This window comes from Trachurus trachurus (genome assembly GCF_905171665.1).
Source record: "Trachurus trachurus genome assembly, chromosome: 5".
In the NCBI taxonomy this organism is placed as follows: domain Eukaryota; kingdom Metazoa; phylum Chordata; class Actinopteri; order Carangiformes; family Carangidae; genus Trachurus; species Trachurus trachurus.
Window position 1 is genome coordinate 20876002 of NC_139896.1, and position 22051 is coordinate 20898052.

Sequence of the window (22051 nt, forward strand, 5' to 3'; positions counted from 1 at the left end):
TGGACCGATTTATATGTAACACCGGTCGAAGGTCAAACTGGAAATATTGTGGATTTACCCAAAAAACAAACATTTCACGGCAAAACAGCAAAGGTAAGAGGAAATTTACAACCATGTTTTGGTCAAGCAGTGTCTGTGTTTGCTCGACTTTGCTCAGATTTTATAATGGTTGATTTTTGATTTGGAAAAAAAAAAGTTTTCTCGAAGCCCGATGTAATCAACACCACATCGTATCCACCACAGCAGCTTGTTGTCTAGTTTTACAGACCTGATAGACAGCTTTACTGGAAATGTAAATGTTGGTTTGATACGTAGCAGCTGTGCTACACACACACACACACACACACACACACACACACACACACACACACAATAATAACCCAAGGCCCTAGAAACATGGAATTCCAAAGTGAAAAATTAAACCTGAAATATAAAACAACACATTAGTCAGAAGTGAAAAGTTCACTTTTATTGCCCTCTGTGCTGTATTACAGGGATTCATTGGAAAAATACAAAAAGGTAGAGCTATTAGAAAATATACAAAAACATACAGGCATTCAAATATATAGGGGTATAAATTTGAGGTGGTCTTCTTTTTTTATACAAAACTGTAAAAGTCAGAAAATGTAGCACAGTTGAGGTGGTCATATTAACCTACATACAGTGGCCGGTGGAGCTTCTCTGGACTGATGACACAGTACAACTGACACACACACAAATGTCACGAGAGTCATTATTGTAATGGGATGGTTTGGATCCCCACTAGTCAACACTGGCAGGCAATGCAATCTGCAGCTGGCTCCAACGCAAAGTGATTGACCTGAATCTAAAATAACTCACAGACAACGTGAAGGTCACAAGAATAAATGTAGAAAGTGCAGAGAGAAGAGCAAATGTTATTTACTAAAGAAAGGTCATTTTCAGTAGACTAAAATACAACTGTTTCTTATAATATGAACACCTCAATCAACAATAGACCACAGCCTTAATGAATAGTGATGCTTTATACTTCTAACGTCCCTTTTTCAAACTCTAACCAAGTTTCCTCTTCAGCAGCTATCCCGCCACAAAGCCCGTCTGACATTAATGACTATTTTGCTACAGGAAAACAAGTAATGATTTTATCTGAAAATGACCCAATGAACAGTTTAATATCTCAAGTGGTAACAACACTTCATTTTACTTACTCCTTATTATCTGCTATTCTACTGTTGGTACAAAAGAAAAAAAATCTGCTATAAATACATCATATTTAACAAACCATACAAAACAGATCAAGTATAAACAGGGCACTAAGAGAAACGGTGTGTGGCTGTAAGTGAACACTGATTTTTTTCACTTTGCATTGTATCAACAGTACATTGGTAACAACATGCCCACATTCCTTTTGTGTATCTGACTGCACAGATGAAGTGCAATGGCGTGTTATAAGCAGGTTCATAACACATTCTTAAATCTCTTGTTTTTTTTAAATCCCTAATTCTGTTTCTGTTGATGAACTGTAGGTTTCTCCAGAGGTGAACATGTGAAATGTCATAGGTGTCTGTTTTATGAAAACATTTGGTTTTTGTCTTGTAACAAACAAACAGAAAATGGATGTAGTGTTGTTGTAGTGTACAAATCAGGCCATTTACATCTATACCCGAGATATGAATCTATATCACAAGCTTTCAGATAAATGTTGTCCTCAGTAACATGGAGATCAAAAGATCTAGTGAAGGTACAAAGGCTTTGTGAGAAGACACTTTGGATTGTCTTTTGATTAGAAGAGTTTCTCATTTCCCCTGTAAATGATCTTTCTGGGATGTGCCCTCTTCCATCTCCTCCTCTTCCTCCTCACTCTCTTCCTCTTCCTCTGTGGCGTCCTGGTCGCTCACTCTCATCACCAGATCACTTCCTGGACAGAAGCTGGTTTTCCAGCTGCTCCAGACGAGCAGTCATCCCAGTCAGTGGACGACGGATTAAGGAATAATAAAGACATGAGGGAGGACGACCTCATCACAAAATGGTTTGGGCTCAAATACCTTCTACAATTTCCCCTCCACATCTGTAGAACAAAACTAGTTATTACTGAAAACATACACATTGCAGATTAAGCTGAGGGTGGTGTTAAAACAGGCTGCAGACATTTACGATAAAGGATATGTTTCTGTGTGAGCTGCTCCAGGCTGCTCATGGTGGCCTGCTGGAATTCCACCAGACTCTCACAGGCACATGGGTCCTTCACCTCGATCTCCCCCTGACTCTCCTCTGCTCACACAGAGACAACACAAGCAGATCAGTGTGATTATTAATTTTTTTTTAAACGTAATGAGAGATATGATAAGATGTATATCCAAGTGTATATATGTGGATATGGTGCACTACTGCTGAATTTGGGATATATAAAAAAAACTAATCTAAACTACTGCTTTTAGTTCATTGGCTCCAACCGTCATGTTGATGTTTCGTCAGTAGATGGAGCCAAAGAATAAAACATCACCACAGCACAGCACATACACACTCTGGAGACTGTGTCACCAGTGACTTCTGATTTTAACTTCATGTTAAACCACATCTTTTTTCTTTTTTTTTTAATATAATTGAACCTAAGTAAGGTATATATTTTTCATATAATGTCTAAGATAGTGAAATGATACGCATGAAAAAATATGTAAAATTAATTTTAAGTAGACAAAACTTAAAACAACAAAGATGAAAATAGATGTGTCTGAGTACGTCAGCTACTTAGTGAATCATATTTAAAGCAGAAGTAAGCGATCCGGTCGTTTTGGCTACTTCTTGTCAGCCGATGGAGTTAGCAGCCCCCGCCCTCGTCATGGATCTATTGGTCCTCGTCCCTACGTCACCACATTCACGCGCATCCCTTGGCTGCACACACAGCCCTTCATGCCGTTCTCTCTCCTCATTGGACAAAGCTTGTAGGATACAAGAAAAGTTTTCTCCTCGGCTCAGAGCAGAGCAGAGTGACTGACAGACCCGTGTTTCGGTCCAAACACTCTATGTAAGTGATTTCTGTCGGAAGATATAACTATTTAAGACTTATATTAACACAAAAATATCGCTTACTTCTGCTTTAATAAGCTGCATATTTATCTGCAAATAACAAACATTCAACTATCACTCAAAGTACATGTGTCTACACATAGAATACATAGTGGGTTAGGGGCTCTATGAGATGTGAAGTGGAGGGTTAAAGTTGAACTAAAGTAACACACTCAACAATTAACAGACAAATGTGTGAATAAGTAGTTTTGTGTATGTGGGTCCTGTGAGTTGTCAACATGCTGTTTCCTGTGCTGCGTTCGGGTGCAGGTGAGTGTCAGTCGTACCTGGGCAGACGTTGAGTTTGAGGTTCTCAGCGATGTTGCTGATAGCTGTGAAGTCGGTGGTGTAGTAGAAATGTTTTTCCACAGGCTCAGATGCGATTTCACGAAGCTCGTCTTCTACAGCTTTTCCCACACCCACAGCGTACATGGTGATACCTGAACACAAACACACACATCAGACATAAACCCTCAACTTCACCTTCAATCCGGATGGACCCTCACTCTGGCCGAGTCTTACCGGCTTCTTTGGCCTGCTTGGCGTACTCAGTGATGTCATCCTGGGAGCGTCCGTCTGTGAAGACCAGTCCAATTCGGGGGATGTTGCGGCTGGCAGGACGAGCGCCCTCTGCCTCTGCGAAACTGTTCTCCAGCATGTGTTTGAGGGCCAGACCTGTCATGGTGCCTTTCTCCATGTAGTCAACCTACACAGGGACAGGAACATTGATGAGGACACATAATGTGGTAAAGATGTTTGTTTCTTCTGGCTAAGTATCTTTTAATTAGGTTTTTGATTATGATTTATACGGTGTAGCCCCAGTGCACGTCCAATGAATACTGTTCTGCTTCAATTCCACATTTAAATAACTTTAAGATGACACATTGGTTTTATTTTGCGAACAACAACACGTCACATATCTGCACTTAAGATGATGTGTGAGTGGAAACAGACAACTTCACCTTCATGACTGCAGCTTTAATCTCATCAGCAGAATGGTACATGTTGAGGGGGAACTCCGTCCTGACACGGCTGGAGTATTGGATCAGACCGACTCTGGTCCCATGAGCAGAGACGTCCAGAGAGTCCACAACCTGAGGCACAGCAGCAGTTGAGGGTTGGTTATCTGACACAGCTGCACATGTGCATCTTATTATGACGTTTTTTTTGTAGAAATGTCCTAAAGAATTTATAATCCATCAATACATTCAGTGATGAAATATGAAAGTATTTTAGGTGTGTGTCCCACCTGGTTGACAAACTTTTTGACCAGCTCAAAGTTTTGAGGTCGGACGCTCTTGGAGCCGTCAATCAGAAGCACCAGGTCAATGTTGGCAGATTTGCAGGCTGATGGAAAGACAGATGATAAATAATATGGTACTAAACCAGTGTGTTGGTAATGTACAGTAGATAGATTTTCTCAGGTTGGTTAACTGACAAGCTAACCTCACACGTTTGCACTGCTACACTGTTGATCCGTGTCCACTGTCCTTTATTAATGAATAAGTGCTGTTTTCATTTGAGAAGATATTGCTAATATTTTCCCAGTATTTTGTATCTGTATTGGTTTAACTCAGACACAGTAACATCGGTCAGGTATTTTGCTTGCAGGTTGTTTTGGTTATTATTATAGTCGCCGTAGTAACAGTGGATGCGCTGCAGTTGATCATCTAATGGCAGCTGGAGCGGAGCAGCTACAGTATGAATGCTGGACGAGGCTGTGATCGCCACAGGACGGTGTTGTGTGAAGGTAACTGGCAGGAACTTGGGTCTCACTCCAACTCCGCAGGGATAAAAAAATCCAAGGACCATCATCATCACCACCATCGTCATCATCATCATCATCACTATCACTGTCTCGGTCTAGCCAAGTTCTCCCAGACATAACTGAGCTGCTTTTATCATCAGTATGGGAGTTGTTTTCATGTCTCATGCATCTTTATTTCATCCCCTGAGAAACGCACCCCCCCTCCTCTTCTACTCCAATCACAATCTGGACACTCAATGGTTTTTCCCCTTGGTTAGACTCATCTGATCACATCACACCATCACTGATCTGGGAGTAATTTAAAACAGGTTTATTGTGCTCAGCAGCACAGTTTATACAGAGCGAACGAGGGACTTGGACTATGTCAAATCTACTGTGCTGTGTTTTGTTATTGTGTCCTGTGCTTCACTTGATTTTAATTAGCTGACCAGTCTCAGGTCACTGATGATGATGATGATGATGATGTTGACTTCCTGTGTCTCTCAGACCTGCCCTATGGCTGTCACCTGCATCATCTCTGTGTGGTCCTGCAGGACCCACGGGATCTTAAATCCCCTGTAGCAGAGCAAACTAAAGTGTCTGACATGATTTTCATGGCAGGGATCGACAACACTACGGTGATGTGAGATTAACCTGTTGTTCTGAGTCAGTTACAGTTCAAGCAGATCACATGGTTGTATGTTTAACAGATAAACCAATATCAGGAGTGGACTCACTGCCGCAGCTCTTGCCGTCATCCTGCAGCAGCCGTCCCTCTGGGCAGATACAGTAGTAAGATCCTGGGGTGCTCACACACTGGTGCTCACAGCCATGCTCCACAGTGTTACACAGGTCCATGTCTACAAGCACCCAGTTCACAACACATCACATTAAAATTACACCTGAGCAGACATGCACAAAACACAATTTAAACCAGCTCTGAAAACTACAGGACGTTCCCATGAGTGTTGTGTAACATTTATACTAAAATCTGTTGTTTATTTAGAGCAAATCTCAGAACACATGGCAGCAGGATAAACAATGTTTTAGTCATTTTAAACCCTGCAGGTTGAGAGAGGCTGTAGTTAAGGTTGTAGTTTCACTCTTCTGTCCCATTTAAAAAAAAAACATGTTGAAGTGGAGACGAGAGTGAGACAACACAGTGCTGTGTGTTTGTGTGTGATGTTCACTGACTTGTGCAGGTCTTCTTGTCTTTGTTGAGTTTGAATCCTTTGTTGCAGTCGCAGGTGAAGACGCCCGGTGCACTGATACAGATCTGCTCACAGTCATGCTTGCCCTCGGCACACAGGTCAATGGCTAAATGACACACACACACACACACACACACAAAATATTACACAGTATTTCACATTTGTAATTAGTGGTGTGATGGAACATTATGTGTGATTGTGTGATTATAAGCATGTGATTGTGAGTGAAACTAATTTCATATTTCCTCTTGGATTCATGAGGTGCACGATCCTACTGACTGATCACCCGCTGTCGAGTCTGTTTGATCTTTTTAGATTACTGATCGATCATCAAAGGGGTCATTGAATCATGTGAATGTGAGGAAGGAATGGTCTGCTCTCCTGCTGTGGGGGCCTCGTGCTCTCACTGTATGTGTGTGTGTGTGTGTGTGTGTGTGTGAGACAGAGAGAGAGAGAGGGAGGGGGCCTGACTAACGTGCGCAGGTCTTCTTGTCCTCATTGAGTGTGTATCCTTCGTTGCAGTCGCAGGTGAAGACGCCCGGTGCGCTGACACAGATTTGCTCACAGTCATGTTTCCCCTCAGCGCACAGGTCAATGGCTAAATAACACACACACACACACATTGAGTTTAAGTGTGTGTGTCAGTGTGTGTATTGCTCTTGTGAAAATGAATCTTCCAGGAAGGTTTTTAATATTTTTGCATGGAACAATATGAAAAGGTTAATTTATATTTGATAATTATTATTTGTTAGATCCATGTTGCATTTTTACAAAAGAAAGACAAATTTGAAGATTTTTGTTTAGTAATATGAATATAAATTTTAGAAAGACGAGGCCAGGATTATAATTCACTCTGACTTCCACATCACCTTGTTTGTGACCTGTAAATGACCTTGTGTATTCAAGTGGAAGTTGAAAACCAGGTGTTTAACCAAGAACAGCTGAAGCAGCAGCGCTGTCACAATCTATTATTTGAAATCCCTCTCTGCACACAGTGTGTCTGTGGTATTTGGGTTAAATGGACGACACAATTACACAGTGTGCTAAATGTGCTTTGAAGATCTGTGTCTTCAAGGGGCAACGTCTGTGTTTGGTTGTAAATCGTATTCATTTCACAGTTTTCTGACAATAAGACACAAACTGCAGGTGTTGCTGTGTGTGTGCATACTGTATGAGTGTGTGTTTGTGTGTAACACATGCAACAGTGTAATCATGTTGGTTGCACCCATTCCCATGCAAACATCATTCATGTTTGTGAATACAGGTATTAGTCTGTGTGTAGCTCTTGTTGCTGCATGTACAATAGGACTTAGGTGATGTAAGTTTTAAACGTTGTGGGTCTGATCCAATAAAAACAGAGCAGAGAGCACTCAGAGAGACCAAACCCTGCAAGTGTTGGATAGACGGTCAAGGTGGGCGGGGCTTAATGACTGCTTTCTTGTGATATCACAAAGTCACAGAAGTCCTGACAGCTGGTTTTAAGGCTCACTTCCTGAATACAGGCTGTGCATATTTCTCTGTGGACTGAGGCTTTGATAATTATTCTGCTTTGAGTTTACAGTGCACAAAACTTAACTACAAGCAGGTGGATCCTCTGGCCGTGCAGAATCTAGCATGTACTGTACCTTATTCCACTGGCACATTTACATTCACCACATAAGATCATGCTTGTATGTTAGTGGAGGACAACACGAGTCCCTTCTCATGCTGGCACTCACCCTGGCAGGTCTTGCCGTCGTCCAGCAGCCTGTATCCCTCGTTACAGCGGCAGTGATAGCCATTGAGCACACTCACACACTCATGATCACAACTGTGGTTCCCAAACGAACAGTAGTCGATCACTGAGGGGAGGAAAGCAGCAAGGCCGTAAGCAGCAGAGTGAAAGGCGACCTAAAGTGTGGGCTTGTGTCAATGTTCTCTCACAAAACACCTGTAAGCTTTTATTCTGAAAAGTTGATTGCAGAGTTGTTACAACTCCAGTAATGTAGGTCTGAGTAGATAAGAAGTTAAAGCTACTTTTCTCTTTATAGCCAGGTATTTTGCTTGCAAAATACCTTTGTGAATAAAGTCTTTGTGAATAAAGAGTTGGTCCTAGCAGCAGAACTAAACAGGTGTAAAAGGATACAAACGTGGTGTTTTATATGCAGATGAGTTCACATCCACATCATCCTTTTACTGTAGCAGGAGGAACATAGAACAAACCCACACTCAACTTCATCAAGCAGCAGGAAACAGCAACTCAACGAGGTTCAGTCCATTTCAACATGAATGAACATGACATGAATCCAAGCCAATGCATGTCACTACGATGCCTATAGGCTTTTATCTGTGATATAAAGTGTTTGAGTTACAGCCTCTACGTGTTGTCTGTATGAATGTGTTGACATGTGAGACTGACTTGAGCAGGTCTTCTTGTCCTCGTTCAACTTGTAGCCTTTGTTACAGTCGCAGGTGAAGGAACCAGGAGAGCTGACGCAGATCTGTTCACAGTCGTGTTTACCCTCAGCACACAGGTCTATGGCTGAAACACATACATCAAGATATGAGGAGTCACTGTTTGAATGCAGGATGGTATTTTGAGGCCAGGTCCGGGATAAATTTCACTCTTCATCCTTGTGTGAAGTCAGTGACATAATAAACTGTAATAGCTGTAAAACCGGTAAGTCTATGAACATTATCAGCGCCAGTGTAAAACTAATCATAAACGTCCATTGTCTGTACTCTTATGTTTGAGTCATTCTGTTAATGGTCGTCACCTGCACATGTTTTCCCGTCGTCATTCAGGGTGTATCCAGGCAGACACAGGCAGTGGTAGGAGCCAGGGGAGCTCTCACAGATGTGCTCGCAGCCGTGATCCGACTCTAAACACAGATCCACACCTGCAACACAGGGAAGGTCAATGTCAGCCCCACAGCAAGATTCACCGTAAGCAACTGTGAACATCAGACCCCTAAACATCAGAGCCCCTCCCATTACCCACAGACATTGTTGGAAGATTCAGGTGTGTGATGGGAGGGACTAATGCGTGGAATTTCCCTTTGATTTTGAACATTTAACAAGAACATATTTTAATCATTAGATCACCCGAAGAACAGCTGTGTTGGAATACCTTTAGTTAATTATACAGTATATTAACTTTTTGAAAATACTTTTTCTCTGAATTGGAACCTGCTCTGAACCCGAGTACCTCAGAAACAAACATGAAGTACATTTTTCCTTAATTTATTCCTTCAAATAATTTCTCTGGTTTTGCTCTTTTTCTTTTCCGACTGAGGTCTGTGTCTAGAATAAAAGCAGTCTGAGGAAATATTTTGCTCTTAAGGGTTTTGAGGCCTCTGTTATGAAACACAAAAGTTCTGTGGGGTTAGATGGGCACAGTGGTTTTTATTATTGGAGCCAGACATTAATAGTGTTTTTGTTTTTAATCTCACAGAGAATCTGTTGCCCCAGGTGAAGCCAACACCCTGGGACTTCAGTCGCAGAGACTTGGCTGCAGGTTTTTTTGAGATGACGTCAAATAAAAAATTATCCCTCAGTGGCAAGGTCTTAATGGGGATTTTTAAATGTGACATTGAATCCATAAAGAATTACTTTTGTCACTGGGAAGGTATTTTATGAGCTTTATTTTTGCCTGTAAAAATGTTTGTGTTCTGTTCTCACATGAAACTCTGAACTGTGATACAGGAAATCATGTAATAAAACCTAAATTATAGAACTCACCCAAGTGTGAACCACCAGCCAAAAACTGCTTGATCTGTCTGAACAGTCACTTTTACAGACATCTAACCTCGTTATAAAGATCCACTCAGGCTGAAAAATGGTTTTGTCGAATGCCACGATTAAAATGTCAAAGGTACACTGTGGGTTTTTATAGACAGTGAGGTTATTTCCTTTCCCCCGCAGCCTTACCACAGAGCTTGTCCTGGAACTGCAGGCCAAACTGGTGAATGAGATCGAATGACTCCACCAGGAAGACGTGGTCTTCGAATGGTGGGGACGCCATGGCTCTCAGTGATGTCATGTCGGCCCTGGCAACTCCCACAGCATAGATCTCGATGCCTTTCTCTCTGGCCTCAGCCGCCACCTCGGCCACGCGGTCCTGAGGGCGTCCATCTGTCACAATCACAACCACATTGGGGACCTGAGGGGAGGAAACCTCTGGGTCAGAGTCAAGGTGAGACCAAGAACAAAATCCTGATCACAGGCCTACATAAGTTAAATGATGATATGACTTGTCTCTGCATAACGTCACAAAAATGTCAACTTGTGTGGCTGACGTCAGATCAGGATCTACTCTATGTCTGGATATGCTGAATCTTATCTCACCTTTGGCCTGTCTCCTTCCTCTGCTATGAAGGCATTATTCATCACGTATTTGATGGCCAGCCCGGTCATGGTGCCTTGTGCAAGGGGGATGATCTGATTGATGCCTTTCACCATGGCATCCAGCTTGCCGTACGTCTTCAGAGAGAACTCACTGCGGACCTGCACAGGTGAGACCAAGAGTCAGAGACAGTGTTGATGCAATTCCTGTCATTACATCGTAATTTCTTACAGCTCCATATTTAAACACTTTCTCTGAAATGTTGATCCATAAGAAGATATATTTGTCTGGTATTTCCGAAATTTCTCTTAGGTCTGGATGCTGAGCACCTACATTACCTGGCTAGAGTACTGAACCACTCCCACTCTGGTGGTGTTAAGTCCAATATCCAGGGTGGCCAGAATGTCGATCATGAACTTTCTCATGGTCTCAAACTCGTGTGGCCGGACGCTGCGTGAGCTGTCGATGAGGAAGACCAGATCCACCGGACCAGACTTACATTTCTGCTCAGGGCCTGGGAGAAGGAGTAAGAGGAGAAATGGTCAACAAATCCCATGAAAAAACACAAAAGTGAGTTCCTTCAGCGCCATGAAGACACTCGCTGTAGTTAATTTGATCTCTGCTGCCTCAAGGAGTCAAATAAACGATTCCTCTTAATCTAACGTTTGGAAAAACTACAGTGACTGACTGACACTTCAGCTGGAACCAGGGAGGCACATCACTGGTTATAAGAAAACATAGAATAACATCCGTCACATACTTCAGGTTGGAGTAATGAGGTGTTGCATCAAGGAAACACTGGTGTGAAGATGCTGAATGAATAATGTGACATGTGAACAGTGTCTCCTACTGAACATACAGTAACCTGCAAGGAGGGAAATTTTCCTTTTTGGATTTATGAACGTCTTCCTGTCATCGTAGGTGTGTGTATGTGCGTGTGTGTAATAGTAGCTGAGGTCTTGCTCACTCATTTGGCGTGACTTTCACATCATTTGCCACCTGAACTCAGGTTTCCAGGACCTGAGCTGCCACTCTGCACCTGGTTTTGTCTTTATTTGTCGGCGACGCTGTGAACGCGGTCTTGCGGTGTAACATCATCTCAGATCAAAAACACAGCAGTATGAGGTATGAGTTGAGCTGTGTTAGTGGTGTAGCTTTATGAGTTGGGAATGGATTATTTGATTGGTGCACATCCAGGATTTCTTTTACAAAGGCCAAACTGGGAGTTGAAACAGAAGAGGCTGTCTCAGTAAAAGCAGACTTGGGGTTGTTGTGGATCTTACGTTTCAAACAGATGTGAATTTTTAATGTCTTATAAATGTGTCTGCTTCATTGTCAGGTCAAATAAATCATGTCGACCTTCAGCTCCAGACATAATTAAACCACATCCAGATGTATATTGTAGGTCTGATACATCCCAAACGTACACACCTCAGACAGTTGTATAGGTGATATTTTAAACGTTAATACAGCAGCAACTGTTTTCTCTGTAGAGACATAGTTTGTCTGTTTCTCTTTTTTGTGTGGTATTTGTGAATTGCACGTGCATGTTAGTGCATGTGAGTACCTCCTGTTAAACCATTGGTTCGCCCCACCTTTATAAACACACAGGCTCACGCCCTCACATGAGATAGGAAAATGCAGTACGTTCAGTTGAAACTTAAAGTGACCTACCAGACTAGGTAGGTCAAACAAACAAGTCTCTGATCCTGGATGACAAAACATCCAAGTTTTTTCCGCCCCCCATTACTGCGGTTACCGGTCCATCTGTGTGCCCGTTGTTAGTGTTTCTGGTCCCAGCAGACTGAATTTCTTTCCTACCATGGAGGTGAAACTGGTCTGGACTGAGTGAGATAAACCCTAGCAAGCTGTTGAAGGCTCTGACTTCACTCAGCTCCATATCATAGTCACTTACTATTGAACTATGGACTCTCTTCATTACGTGCTGCTAGGGTTAGTTGGCTAATTGTCAGCATTGCTATATGACAGCTAATGTTTGTTTGTGGCTGGATTGTTTTTGTCGGATCTCACGTGTTTGTCTGAGATGTTGTTGCTCTGGTGGCGGTGACACAGATGTTCAGTCAGGACCACGGTTCACATGCTGGTGAACAGTCCTGTTCTGTATCCACCACCAGGGTGCTCAGACTTTCTGAAAGTTCACAGTTTGATGTCCAGTGATTTTCTAAATCTACTCTTTCTTATTCCGAAACACACAACTTTAAGCATTTGATATGTTGTTTGCTCAGTTACATGATTTCCATTTGAGAGGAAGACAAACACACACAAAAAATCACAAACTGTCTTTTGTCTTTGTATCAGGAGACTGACCTGCTTTTGGCCTGGCAGCAGCGAGTATTGCCAGGGTCAGCAGAATGAATCCACTCAGAGCTCTGAACTGTCTCATCTTCATCCTGATGATACTGATCTAGCAGACGGGTTGATCACAGCTGGACTCGGCTGGAGCTGGATTAAACTGTGAGGGGAAGGGGTGACGAGGGAGGGGGAGGGAGAGCAGAGAGAAATTCAGAAGAGGTTATATGTACAGTAGTAAAATGGAGAGTTGTGACCACATTGCACCTGATTGTTGGGAGTGAACTGAACCTCTGGTGTTTTTCAGGTACATCACTCAGACAGTTTGTTTACACATGACAGCGCCCTCAAGTGGCTGCAGGATTATGACTCCTGTCCAATAGAGCAAAATAAGAAATCTGATGACAGTCTGCAGGGGTGAATGGATGGTTCAACCAAATGTAGGACTAAGATGTGAAAGACCTGCACTTTACTTCCTGTTTTAAAACAAGTCAGACGATGATTTTAATTATGACTTAGTAACCAGGTAATTAATTTTGCCCAAACTGTCATTTTTCTCTTGTCTAAGCAAGTTTGTCACCTCAGAGCTGTCAGATAAGACACTACTCTCATTTTACTTTGAACAAACAACCAAAAAAACTGCTTATACTTTTTTAAGTTTTGAAGACACCAACAAAGAAGATGACAAAACTCTGTAAATGTGCTGTTCTGGAAAAATCACCAGTGATTCGTTTCTTTTTAATCTTTACTATTGTTTCAGTCACAGACTGGGGTCTGCACTCTAATCTAATCGCTGTAGAAACACCAGTAAATTCCAAGTGTGTGTGTGTGTGTGTGTTTGTGTTTGTTGAGTGATCATAATCACAATGGCGAGTGTGTACTGCTGCGTTGGGAAATTCCAGTCCTGCCCCGTCGTAAAACATTTGGCTACAAACACCTGGATAAGGTGCACAGCAGTTTGTTCTAATAGATGGCTGTGGATAAACACACACGCTCCCTAATCAGCCCGTGTGTCTGTCAGTTCCTCTGCCGGCTGTCAGCTCCAGCTCCAACAGCAGGGGGATAATGATAATGATAATGTCTGGGAAGTGTTTACGTTCAGGGCGTTTGGTCAGTTCAAACAGGCGGCATGAAAAGCCTCCTCTCTTCCCTCAGGTCCATAGAGACGGGTCCTTCAAGGGTTTATCTGTGTGAGTGGCAGCCAGAGCCTGTGGTTGTAATGAGTCACCAGATAACAAAGAGCACAAAGACTCTGTTCTCTGTTTGTCTCGTCTCTGTCGTCCTTCGTGGCTCTTGCCCTCTGTGTCTCTCATCTCTCGCCCACGATCCCCGTGGTGGAGGGAAGGTCAGCCAAACATTTGGAGCACATCATTCTTGCTATTACGTCCTCAAGAATGCTCCGCGGAAATGCCTTCCACATTTTGGCACTGACCTGCAGGGACTGTCCACGGTCTAACATTAGTCAAAGGTCCTGTGTAGGACAGGACTCAGCTGTGATCACTGACTCCTCAGCTTCTTACACGTTCTTTACATTTCACCTTGTTGATGATTTTCAGGTTGTGCTGTCTGCTCACCCTCAGGTCTCAGTCTTCTGTTCTGGTGTCCAAATAGTTCAATTTTAGACTCATCTGTCCAAAGAACATTTTTGCAGAAGTCCTGGTCTTTGTCTGCGTTCTCTCTGGAAAACTTCAGTCTGGCCTTCATGTTTCTCTTAGCGAGCAAAGTGTTCCTCCTTCCACACCTTCCATGCAAGTTAAACTTGTGCAGTCTCTTTTTGATTGTAGAGGCATGCACTTTCACATCAACAGTAGCAAGAGCCAAGGGGCCAAGGAGACTTCTTTTAGCATCTTGCAGTCTGCCGGGGGGAAGAAATGTCCTAACTTATTCCTCACCATAAATTGCATACAAAAGTATTTTCTTTAGTTTCAATTGTTTAGTTACAGTATATTACTTGAATCTACTTAAATAGGGTGTCCTAATTGGTGACACATGGAGACCAGGCCTTTGCCATTGATGTCCCCAGACTCTGAAACACCCGACCTGCAGACTTGGGTGTAGGTTCACATGTACAACGGAGTAGCACCGGTGTTCGTCACTGAGTTGTGAGTTAAAAGTGGTGTTCTTCTGAGAGGTGTTTCTATTTTTCTGTCCTCCCCGTTTTCAGACATTATGGTAAATGGTAAATTGACTTGCACTTACATAGCGCTTCTCTATAGTCACTCGGACCAGTCAAAGTGCTTTACACTGTTTTGTTTTTTGTCGCATTCACCCTTTCACACACACATTCATACATTCAGCTCTGTTTGCAGACAGGCTTCAGGAGCTAATCATTCACACACAAGGCAAGTGTGGGTTCAGTGTTGTGCCCAAGGACACATGCAGACTGGGGGAGCCGGGAATTAAACCACCGACCTTCCAGTTAGTGAACCACCCACTCTACCTCCTGATGAGCCACAGCCGCCCTAATTTATATTAATATTCTGACATTATGGATCAGAATATTAGGAACACCTCTGAATATAACACAGTCCAGTACAACTCCATCACTGACTGTGAGTTTACAGCTAAAAACATAGAAGTGCATGAACTCCTGTCAGAAAACTGAACATGATCAGCATCATAGAAGTGGCATCATGACACAAAGGCTGTGTTGGATGAGACTGTGCAGATATTTCTTAAAAAGGGAACACTGCATGTTTTATTGCATTGGTTACAATTGTGAATCAGAAAAGAAAGGATGATGGTTTGATACATTTAAACACCAAAGTTACAGTAATCTGAACACACAGAGGAGACTTTTCAATATAATATATAGGCCCCTTTTCAGACTTTGGTCTCATTCCAGATGTGCGTGTAGTGTGTGTATGGTGTGTGTGTGGTGTGTGTATGGTGTGTATAGGACAAAGACTTCTCAGTATAAGTTTCTGTAGCTTAACGACAGCAGCCAACTCCCCCACATCCAGCCCCAAAGCCCCTTCCTGTCTCCTCACATCCACTCACCAAACTACAATCTACTACAATCCTGCTGCTGCTCAGCACGTGCAACATACATACACACACACTCCTGTCCCCCCTCACCGGAGCCACAGACCAACATATGTTCTATAATTATCCACAAAGAGAATCATTCAGCTCAGATCTAATATTTTCTCATTCAGCATTTCATTGACTGGAAGGCGGCAACGCTGCTTCTCGTCTGTTCAGTGTCTCACTTAGACTTGGATTATGTTTCCTTCACTTTCCTTCACAACAAATTCAAACTGCATCTGCTGCTCTAACATCTTGCAACACACAGCTGATTTAGATTGCTACAAACTATAAAATTAGAGTAATGACTGATCTTTTTACTTGTGTCCAGTCTGAGAGAAAATTTGCATTGGATGTGAAATCGCAGCAGCTGAATGTCAGCAGCCGTTTGATGCCACATACTCGAGCGTAAACCAACCACACAGTTGAGTTTACAGAGCTGCTTGTTAAAAAGGAGTCAAAGAGCGGCAGCAGATGTTGACGTTGGCATGAGCATGAGATTAACACGACAAACGAAACAGTGGCTGTTTCTTAAAAGCTCCTTTCAAGTCCCAGCTGTAAAAAATAAACCACTGAATTTCCTCTGTCTGATTCTGGCTTCAGCAGAGATTCAGGAGGGTAAAAGGTCAAAGTCAAAATCAGCTTCATCGTCGCTTCCCGGCCACTGTACAGCCTTCAGTTTAGTGCTCAGGCAAATCAGTGTCTGACTGACTGTGGTGGAAAAACGACAGAACAACCATTAAGTTAAAAAAACAAAAAACTGAAATATTCTAATTGAATGTACTTACTAAAGTAATATAAATAAAAGTACATGCTGGGCAGAGAGCAGCTGTAGAGCTCATTGTAACTACTTCATCTGTAATCCTGCATCATATTTGTCAGATGAATAGTAAAAAGTATTACACTTTCATCTGTGATGAAGCAGAGCTTGTAGAAGTACCTCCGATCCCTACTTAGGCTCAGGGCTGCAGTAAAAGTACTTAGTTACTTTCCACTGCTGTGGTTGTCTGGAAGACATCGTTCAACTCTGGGTCCAGTTCCAGGACATTTCTGAAGACATCTGTCCTCCTCCCCCTCACCCTGAGAATTTGGGCTTCTGCTTTTAAAAGCGGCCTTCGTCCTGATAAATTACGTTAATCTGAACGATATAGTTCACAGAGGATCAATATTCACTTCATCACAGAGAGAGGGATGGGAGGGGAGGGAAAAGGCAGATGTTGGTTTTGGGCACCAGTGCAGTGATCACAGTTCTGTTTGTATTCAATCACAGTCAGTGACTTTCCCAGCAGCACATGTCAGGCCTGGAGTTCCTGTTAGTGCTGCCCCCTAGGGAGCAGGACACGTTAATGCATTTTCCAGATTTCCTCTGCACCAGCTCCGGATGTTCAAACCTCCGTCAGCGCCCAAAAGTAACTTTGACCTGTGGCTGCTGCTCAACAGATCAAACTGTTACAGGCAGTTTGAGCTGCTGACATCTAACAACTCATTCATCGTTTTGATAGTGATTATCAATTAAGCCTCCAGCTGTTTTCTCAAATTACAGTTTTGTCCGCAATGACATTTTGAAATTCTCAGTGAATATATTCAGTTTATTATAAAGCAGCAGACATCATCATCAGTAAAATATTTTAAGTTCTCTTCATTTTTGACTGTAAGAAACATCAGTGACCTCACCCTCAGACTGAGACTAATAACTAATACTATAATGTTGCCATGGTAGCAAATCATTTATGCTGACCTGAAGCTTCCATCAACAATGGGAAAACACGGCTCATAGTTTGTGGTTAGTTAACATGGTTGCTTAGAGAGCAGAGGGAAGTTTTTTGTCCCAGATTTTTATTTCTATGGTTTTCCTCTTCTGTTGGGGTAAATGGACCTGAGTAGTTGGGTGCAGTTCCTTGGTCGGTCAACACTGAGCCGACTTGGAGCCGGCAGATTTCTATCAAAACTCAAATTACTCCTCAGCTTTGTTTGGACCACAGCTAATTCCCATGGCTGCTCCACTGAGTTTGATTCATGTGACGTTAAATTGTTCCTGTGGCGTCTGATACCGGCTGAAACAATCCCGATCTCTTCCACAGAACATCTGAACAGGCTGTGATGTCCACGCTGCTCAAAGCTGGTAATAAACAAGAGGAGCTGCTGCACTATCAACTATGTGTTTTTGGAAAGGTCGCCATGGTTGGTATTTTGTCTCCCTGCTGACTGATAGAAAATACAGGCGTAGTATTGAATCCTGCTGTTAGTTTTCAGGTTGTCGCAGAGACGCTGCAGGGCACATCGACCTGCAAGGTCACGCTCATTGTTGGTCTGAGGGAACAAACGTCTCAGCCCACATCTGAAGTGAAGTAGTGGGTTTAGTCTCTCTTCTTCCTCAGCTTCTGTTTAACAATCCCACAGTGTGAAACTTGTTTATTATCTTCCCCTGAGAGTTAGGCAAGATAGACACTGCTCTCATATCTGTGCCTTCTATGTAAAGGCCCAGCCACTAACAGTTTAGTTTAGCATTAGGACTGGACACAGTGGGAAACAGCTAGCCTGCTGCTATGCAAAGGAACAAATATGCCTCAGCATCTATCTGGGCCTGTAGTTTTATATACAGTGAATATGTTTGTGTGTTTGTATACAGTACGATTAGTCACTTTAAAAAAGAAAAAGTTCTTTCTTTCTTTCTTTTTTTACTTTGCAAATGAAATGTTGACATCATGTTCACCGTTCGCAACAATAGTTCACTGCTATTGTTGTACTACTTTACCATGATCCTGTCTTTTCCACCTGTTGCCACATTCAGAGCTGTAAATTAATCCTGTGTGCAGTTGAATTATCAATTACAATGATTAATTAAAATTAATTACATAAACTCTATATTAACAATTATCTTAGACACATTACATATAACTGCAGTATTCAGATTTGAATGATTAAATCATTAATTGTTTCAGCAGTGTCTAACATTAAAAATAAAACTGTCAATCTGCAGGTATCATACAGTATCAAACTGCTCTTTTCCAGTGGCCACATGTCAGTAACCGACATTCTGAGGTTAGTGAAAGTATTTGTTCTTTACTCACCAGGCAATTCTCTGTTTATTTAAAGTGAAACCTGGATATAAATAAAGCATCATTAAAGCTGTTATGACTTTCCTGCAGCTTCTATTTTTGTAGGTTTAATGTCTAGAGTTTTCCGCACCAGGTAGACCAATCAGATAAGTTGATGGAAACAAAATGTTTCATACATGTTAAAATGCGGCCACCAGCACATATCTGCAGTGTTTGCTGAAGAGAAAGGTGTGTGTGAGAAACCTGCAGTCCAGCAACAGGTGATTATCTCCTTATCCACACACACACACATCAAGACCAGTGGTCAGATAACAGATCCGGGATGAAGTACAAACATGTACACTCGTGCAGCCAAACACATGCACACACTTGAACATGTTTTCCACAGCCTCTCTTACTGTAGATTGACTGTAAGCTGCAGAGGAAGCTTGGTGCTGAACTGACTGACAGAGATGTGACATGTTTTAACAGAAGTCACTGTTAGAGATGAACCAGGTGAGACTGTGTGGCGGTGTCTGTCATCTCTGCAGAATGTGGATCATCTGGATGTGTGGAAATTGAAGCTGCAGCAGAGAATGAGAAGAAGTGCAGGAGGATCTTAACCAAGAAGCTACGGGACAAACACAACGTGATTCATTTCAGGTCAGTGGCAACTTAACAACAGTAACCTGAACAATACTCACATGTTGATATTGATCAAACCAGACTGTTAACAAAGCTTGATTAATAATTTTTAAGTCCTGTTTCTGTTCTGGTTCTGGGTCTGTGAGACACTTACAGTAGGGCCTCATCCTTAGTTACACCCATGTATTTGTTAGTTGCACTGGGGATGTGTTACACAGGTAGTTGACTCAGCAGCAGCAGAACATCTGATTTCAACAGACCATCAAGCTGCAGCACAAAGCCAAGTAGATGCTAAGTCGACAGCTGCCTGAACTGAAAAATAAAGCTCTGAATACTGAATGCATTGTTTTATTCCCTGTAATAATATCTGCAGCTTGTGTTGATCTCATGATAAATTCTCTGTCTGAGTTCTCACTGAAATTATCTCAAAACCTGTTCAAAAAGCAAAGCCGCCATGGACCTGAGAACTGCCCCCTCTTAAACTCAGCAGAGGCTCCACCCATGGATGAGTCTGACTTTGTGGACGAAGGAGGGAAAGGTGAGCGAAAATCATCACACTTTAGGGTGGGTTTCTGTGGGAGAGGCTCATGATGCAATCAAATGGGGTATTTCTGTTATTAAAAATCATTAAAACCAGTTACAGTTTTAATGTTGTGACTTCTGTGTATAGTAAATTACATTTATGTTGTGGAACAGATGATCATTTATTTCTGTGAGAACAACTTAATTCATTACCATAGACTGTTTAGATTAAAGGGCAAGCATTAAACCCTCCAATGTTCTAATGTTATTTTACTTATTAATGATTTAGTTTATTTAATTTTGTTATAATTTATGAGTTTTCATGTTTTGAAAAACTTTTCATCGCAGAATAAAAAAATATCTAAAACAGGACAGTGAGAGTAAGTAAGTATTGAACTTTTAAAATAAAAAGTTCTCACTTATGTAAATTGACAATTTTTATTGTTCTTACTCACCTGCCCAGGGGAAAATAGCTAGTAAGATAAATCCAGTACAAAGCATCTTCTCTCATCTCGAGACTAATGTTATTTTGTACATTTTTTCACTACACAGTCACGGCACAGTGCGGCACGGTGCGGCACGGTGCGGCTCGGTTTAGGTGCTTTTCCAAGCTGAGTTCTTAGTTCCTCCACGGCGGGGCGGGGTTGTCTCTGTCTCTTTTTTCGATCCTCTTGTCAGCTCCAAACACACTCGTCTGCATCTTGATCACGGACCACAGCGTGGTTTTCCACACAGCAGACATTTAACTCACATGAAGAATAAAAACCGTCTCAGCACAGATCAGTGGGCACTGTTGTTTGTGTTTCTAAATTTAGCCGGTTTGATTCTCGTGTCGGAAGTTGCGCTCGCGACTTTTCCAGCAGTGACGACACTCTGGCCAATCAGTGGAAGGCAGTCAGCTGACATCATGTTTTAGTATCGCTTCGGCGATTGGAACCAGGGCTGAGGCATTACCAAAAAAGTACCAGGTACCAGGTACTAGTAGAAAAGCAAAAAAACGAGTAGAGCCATGCCGTGCCATGCCGTACCACGCTTGTGGAAAAGCGCCATTAGCCTCACTGTCCTGGCAGAGGATGAACAGTTATAAGAGGACAGTCTATAGGAGGTTCGGCCTCACCGTCAGCTGAAAAGCTAAAAACAGAATCCTCTGTTCAGCACTTCACGTCCAACAGTTACATCTTATTTACACTTCTCTGCACCGTCTTCTCAATCATCTGACCCGTGACCCCTGATAACCATCCCGCGACCTCCTGCCGGGGTCGTGACCCTGAGGTTAAGAAGCGGTGACAGATGATGGATATTTGACCCCGGCGGATGGAAAGTTTCTGCGTCTCAGTTTGTTGGAGGAGAGGTGACAGTGGAAGCATTCCTCTACCACCGATGACGATGAGCTTCATCAGTGTCTCCACACTGACTGACGGCCATGTCAGGCTTTCTTTTTTTTTCTTCATTGTTTATTTGGCTGTGGTTTGTGCAGACAAGCAGCGATGCTGTTGATGTTGTTGTATGTAGTCAGAGTCTCTGTGTTCTTCTCCTTTTAAACCTTTTAGTGTTTTCTGATGGTTGGATTAGAGGCTGTGAGTCCCACTGAGCTCTGTTATGTTCTGTTATGTGCTCTTCCTCCCGTGTTCAGCTTCATCAAACCACTGTCACCAAGTGTTGGTGCTGCAGATGTGGAGCACTGGTTTTCTCCAGGTGGTCGCGTCGAGGGGCCCCGGGTGTGTTGGATTAAACTGAGCTGTTGTAAGGACAGAAGAGGAGGAAACAGATGTTTGTGCTTCACAGATGTTTGTCTGATGTGGAGGAGGGTCTGTCCACAGGGATTGTTCAGACATTTGTGTCCTCAGAGAGAATCCTGCTGACTTTAGTCATCCCAACATTTCCTCTAGCGCCACCAACAGGAGGTCGACATTTTTCTCACCCAATATTTTATCTTATGGACAAATACCTGCAGAACCAATGACGCACCGCATAACATGCTAAAGAATGAGGATGAATGTTATTCCTGCTTAACGTCAGCATGTTAGCACTCTTGTTGTGCATGTTAGTATGACTAGCATGACTGTGATGAATTTACACATTAAACCTGTGATCACTGTGTGATATCCATCAGGAGAACATTTCAGTTCATCCAACACTTTGGTTTATGGTCAAATACCTGCCACACTAATGAGCATCAGCT

General features: G+C 42.5%; 1 protein-coding gene across 1 annotated transcript; it reads right to left on the minus strand.

The window, feature by feature from the left end:
* Positions 1–1890: 1890 nt before the first annotated feature.
* matn4 (matrilin 4) lies at positions 1891–12737 on the minus strand (the record flags this gene model as incomplete). The annotated part of the gene is made up of 16 exons (XM_083971699.1): positions 1891–1949; positions 2134–2250; positions 3333–3485; positions 3568–3751; positions 4008–4139; positions 4295–4392; positions 5530–5652; positions 5987–6109; positions 6479–6601; positions 7722–7844; positions 8402–8524; positions 8760–8882; positions 9913–10144; positions 10330–10488; positions 10666–10841; positions 12656–12737. The coding sequence occupies 16 exons, from the start codon at positions 12735–12737 to the stop codon at positions 1891–1893; spliced, it is 2130 nt and encodes a 709-aa protein (XP_083827825.1).
* Positions 12738–22051: the final 9314 nt, after the last annotated feature.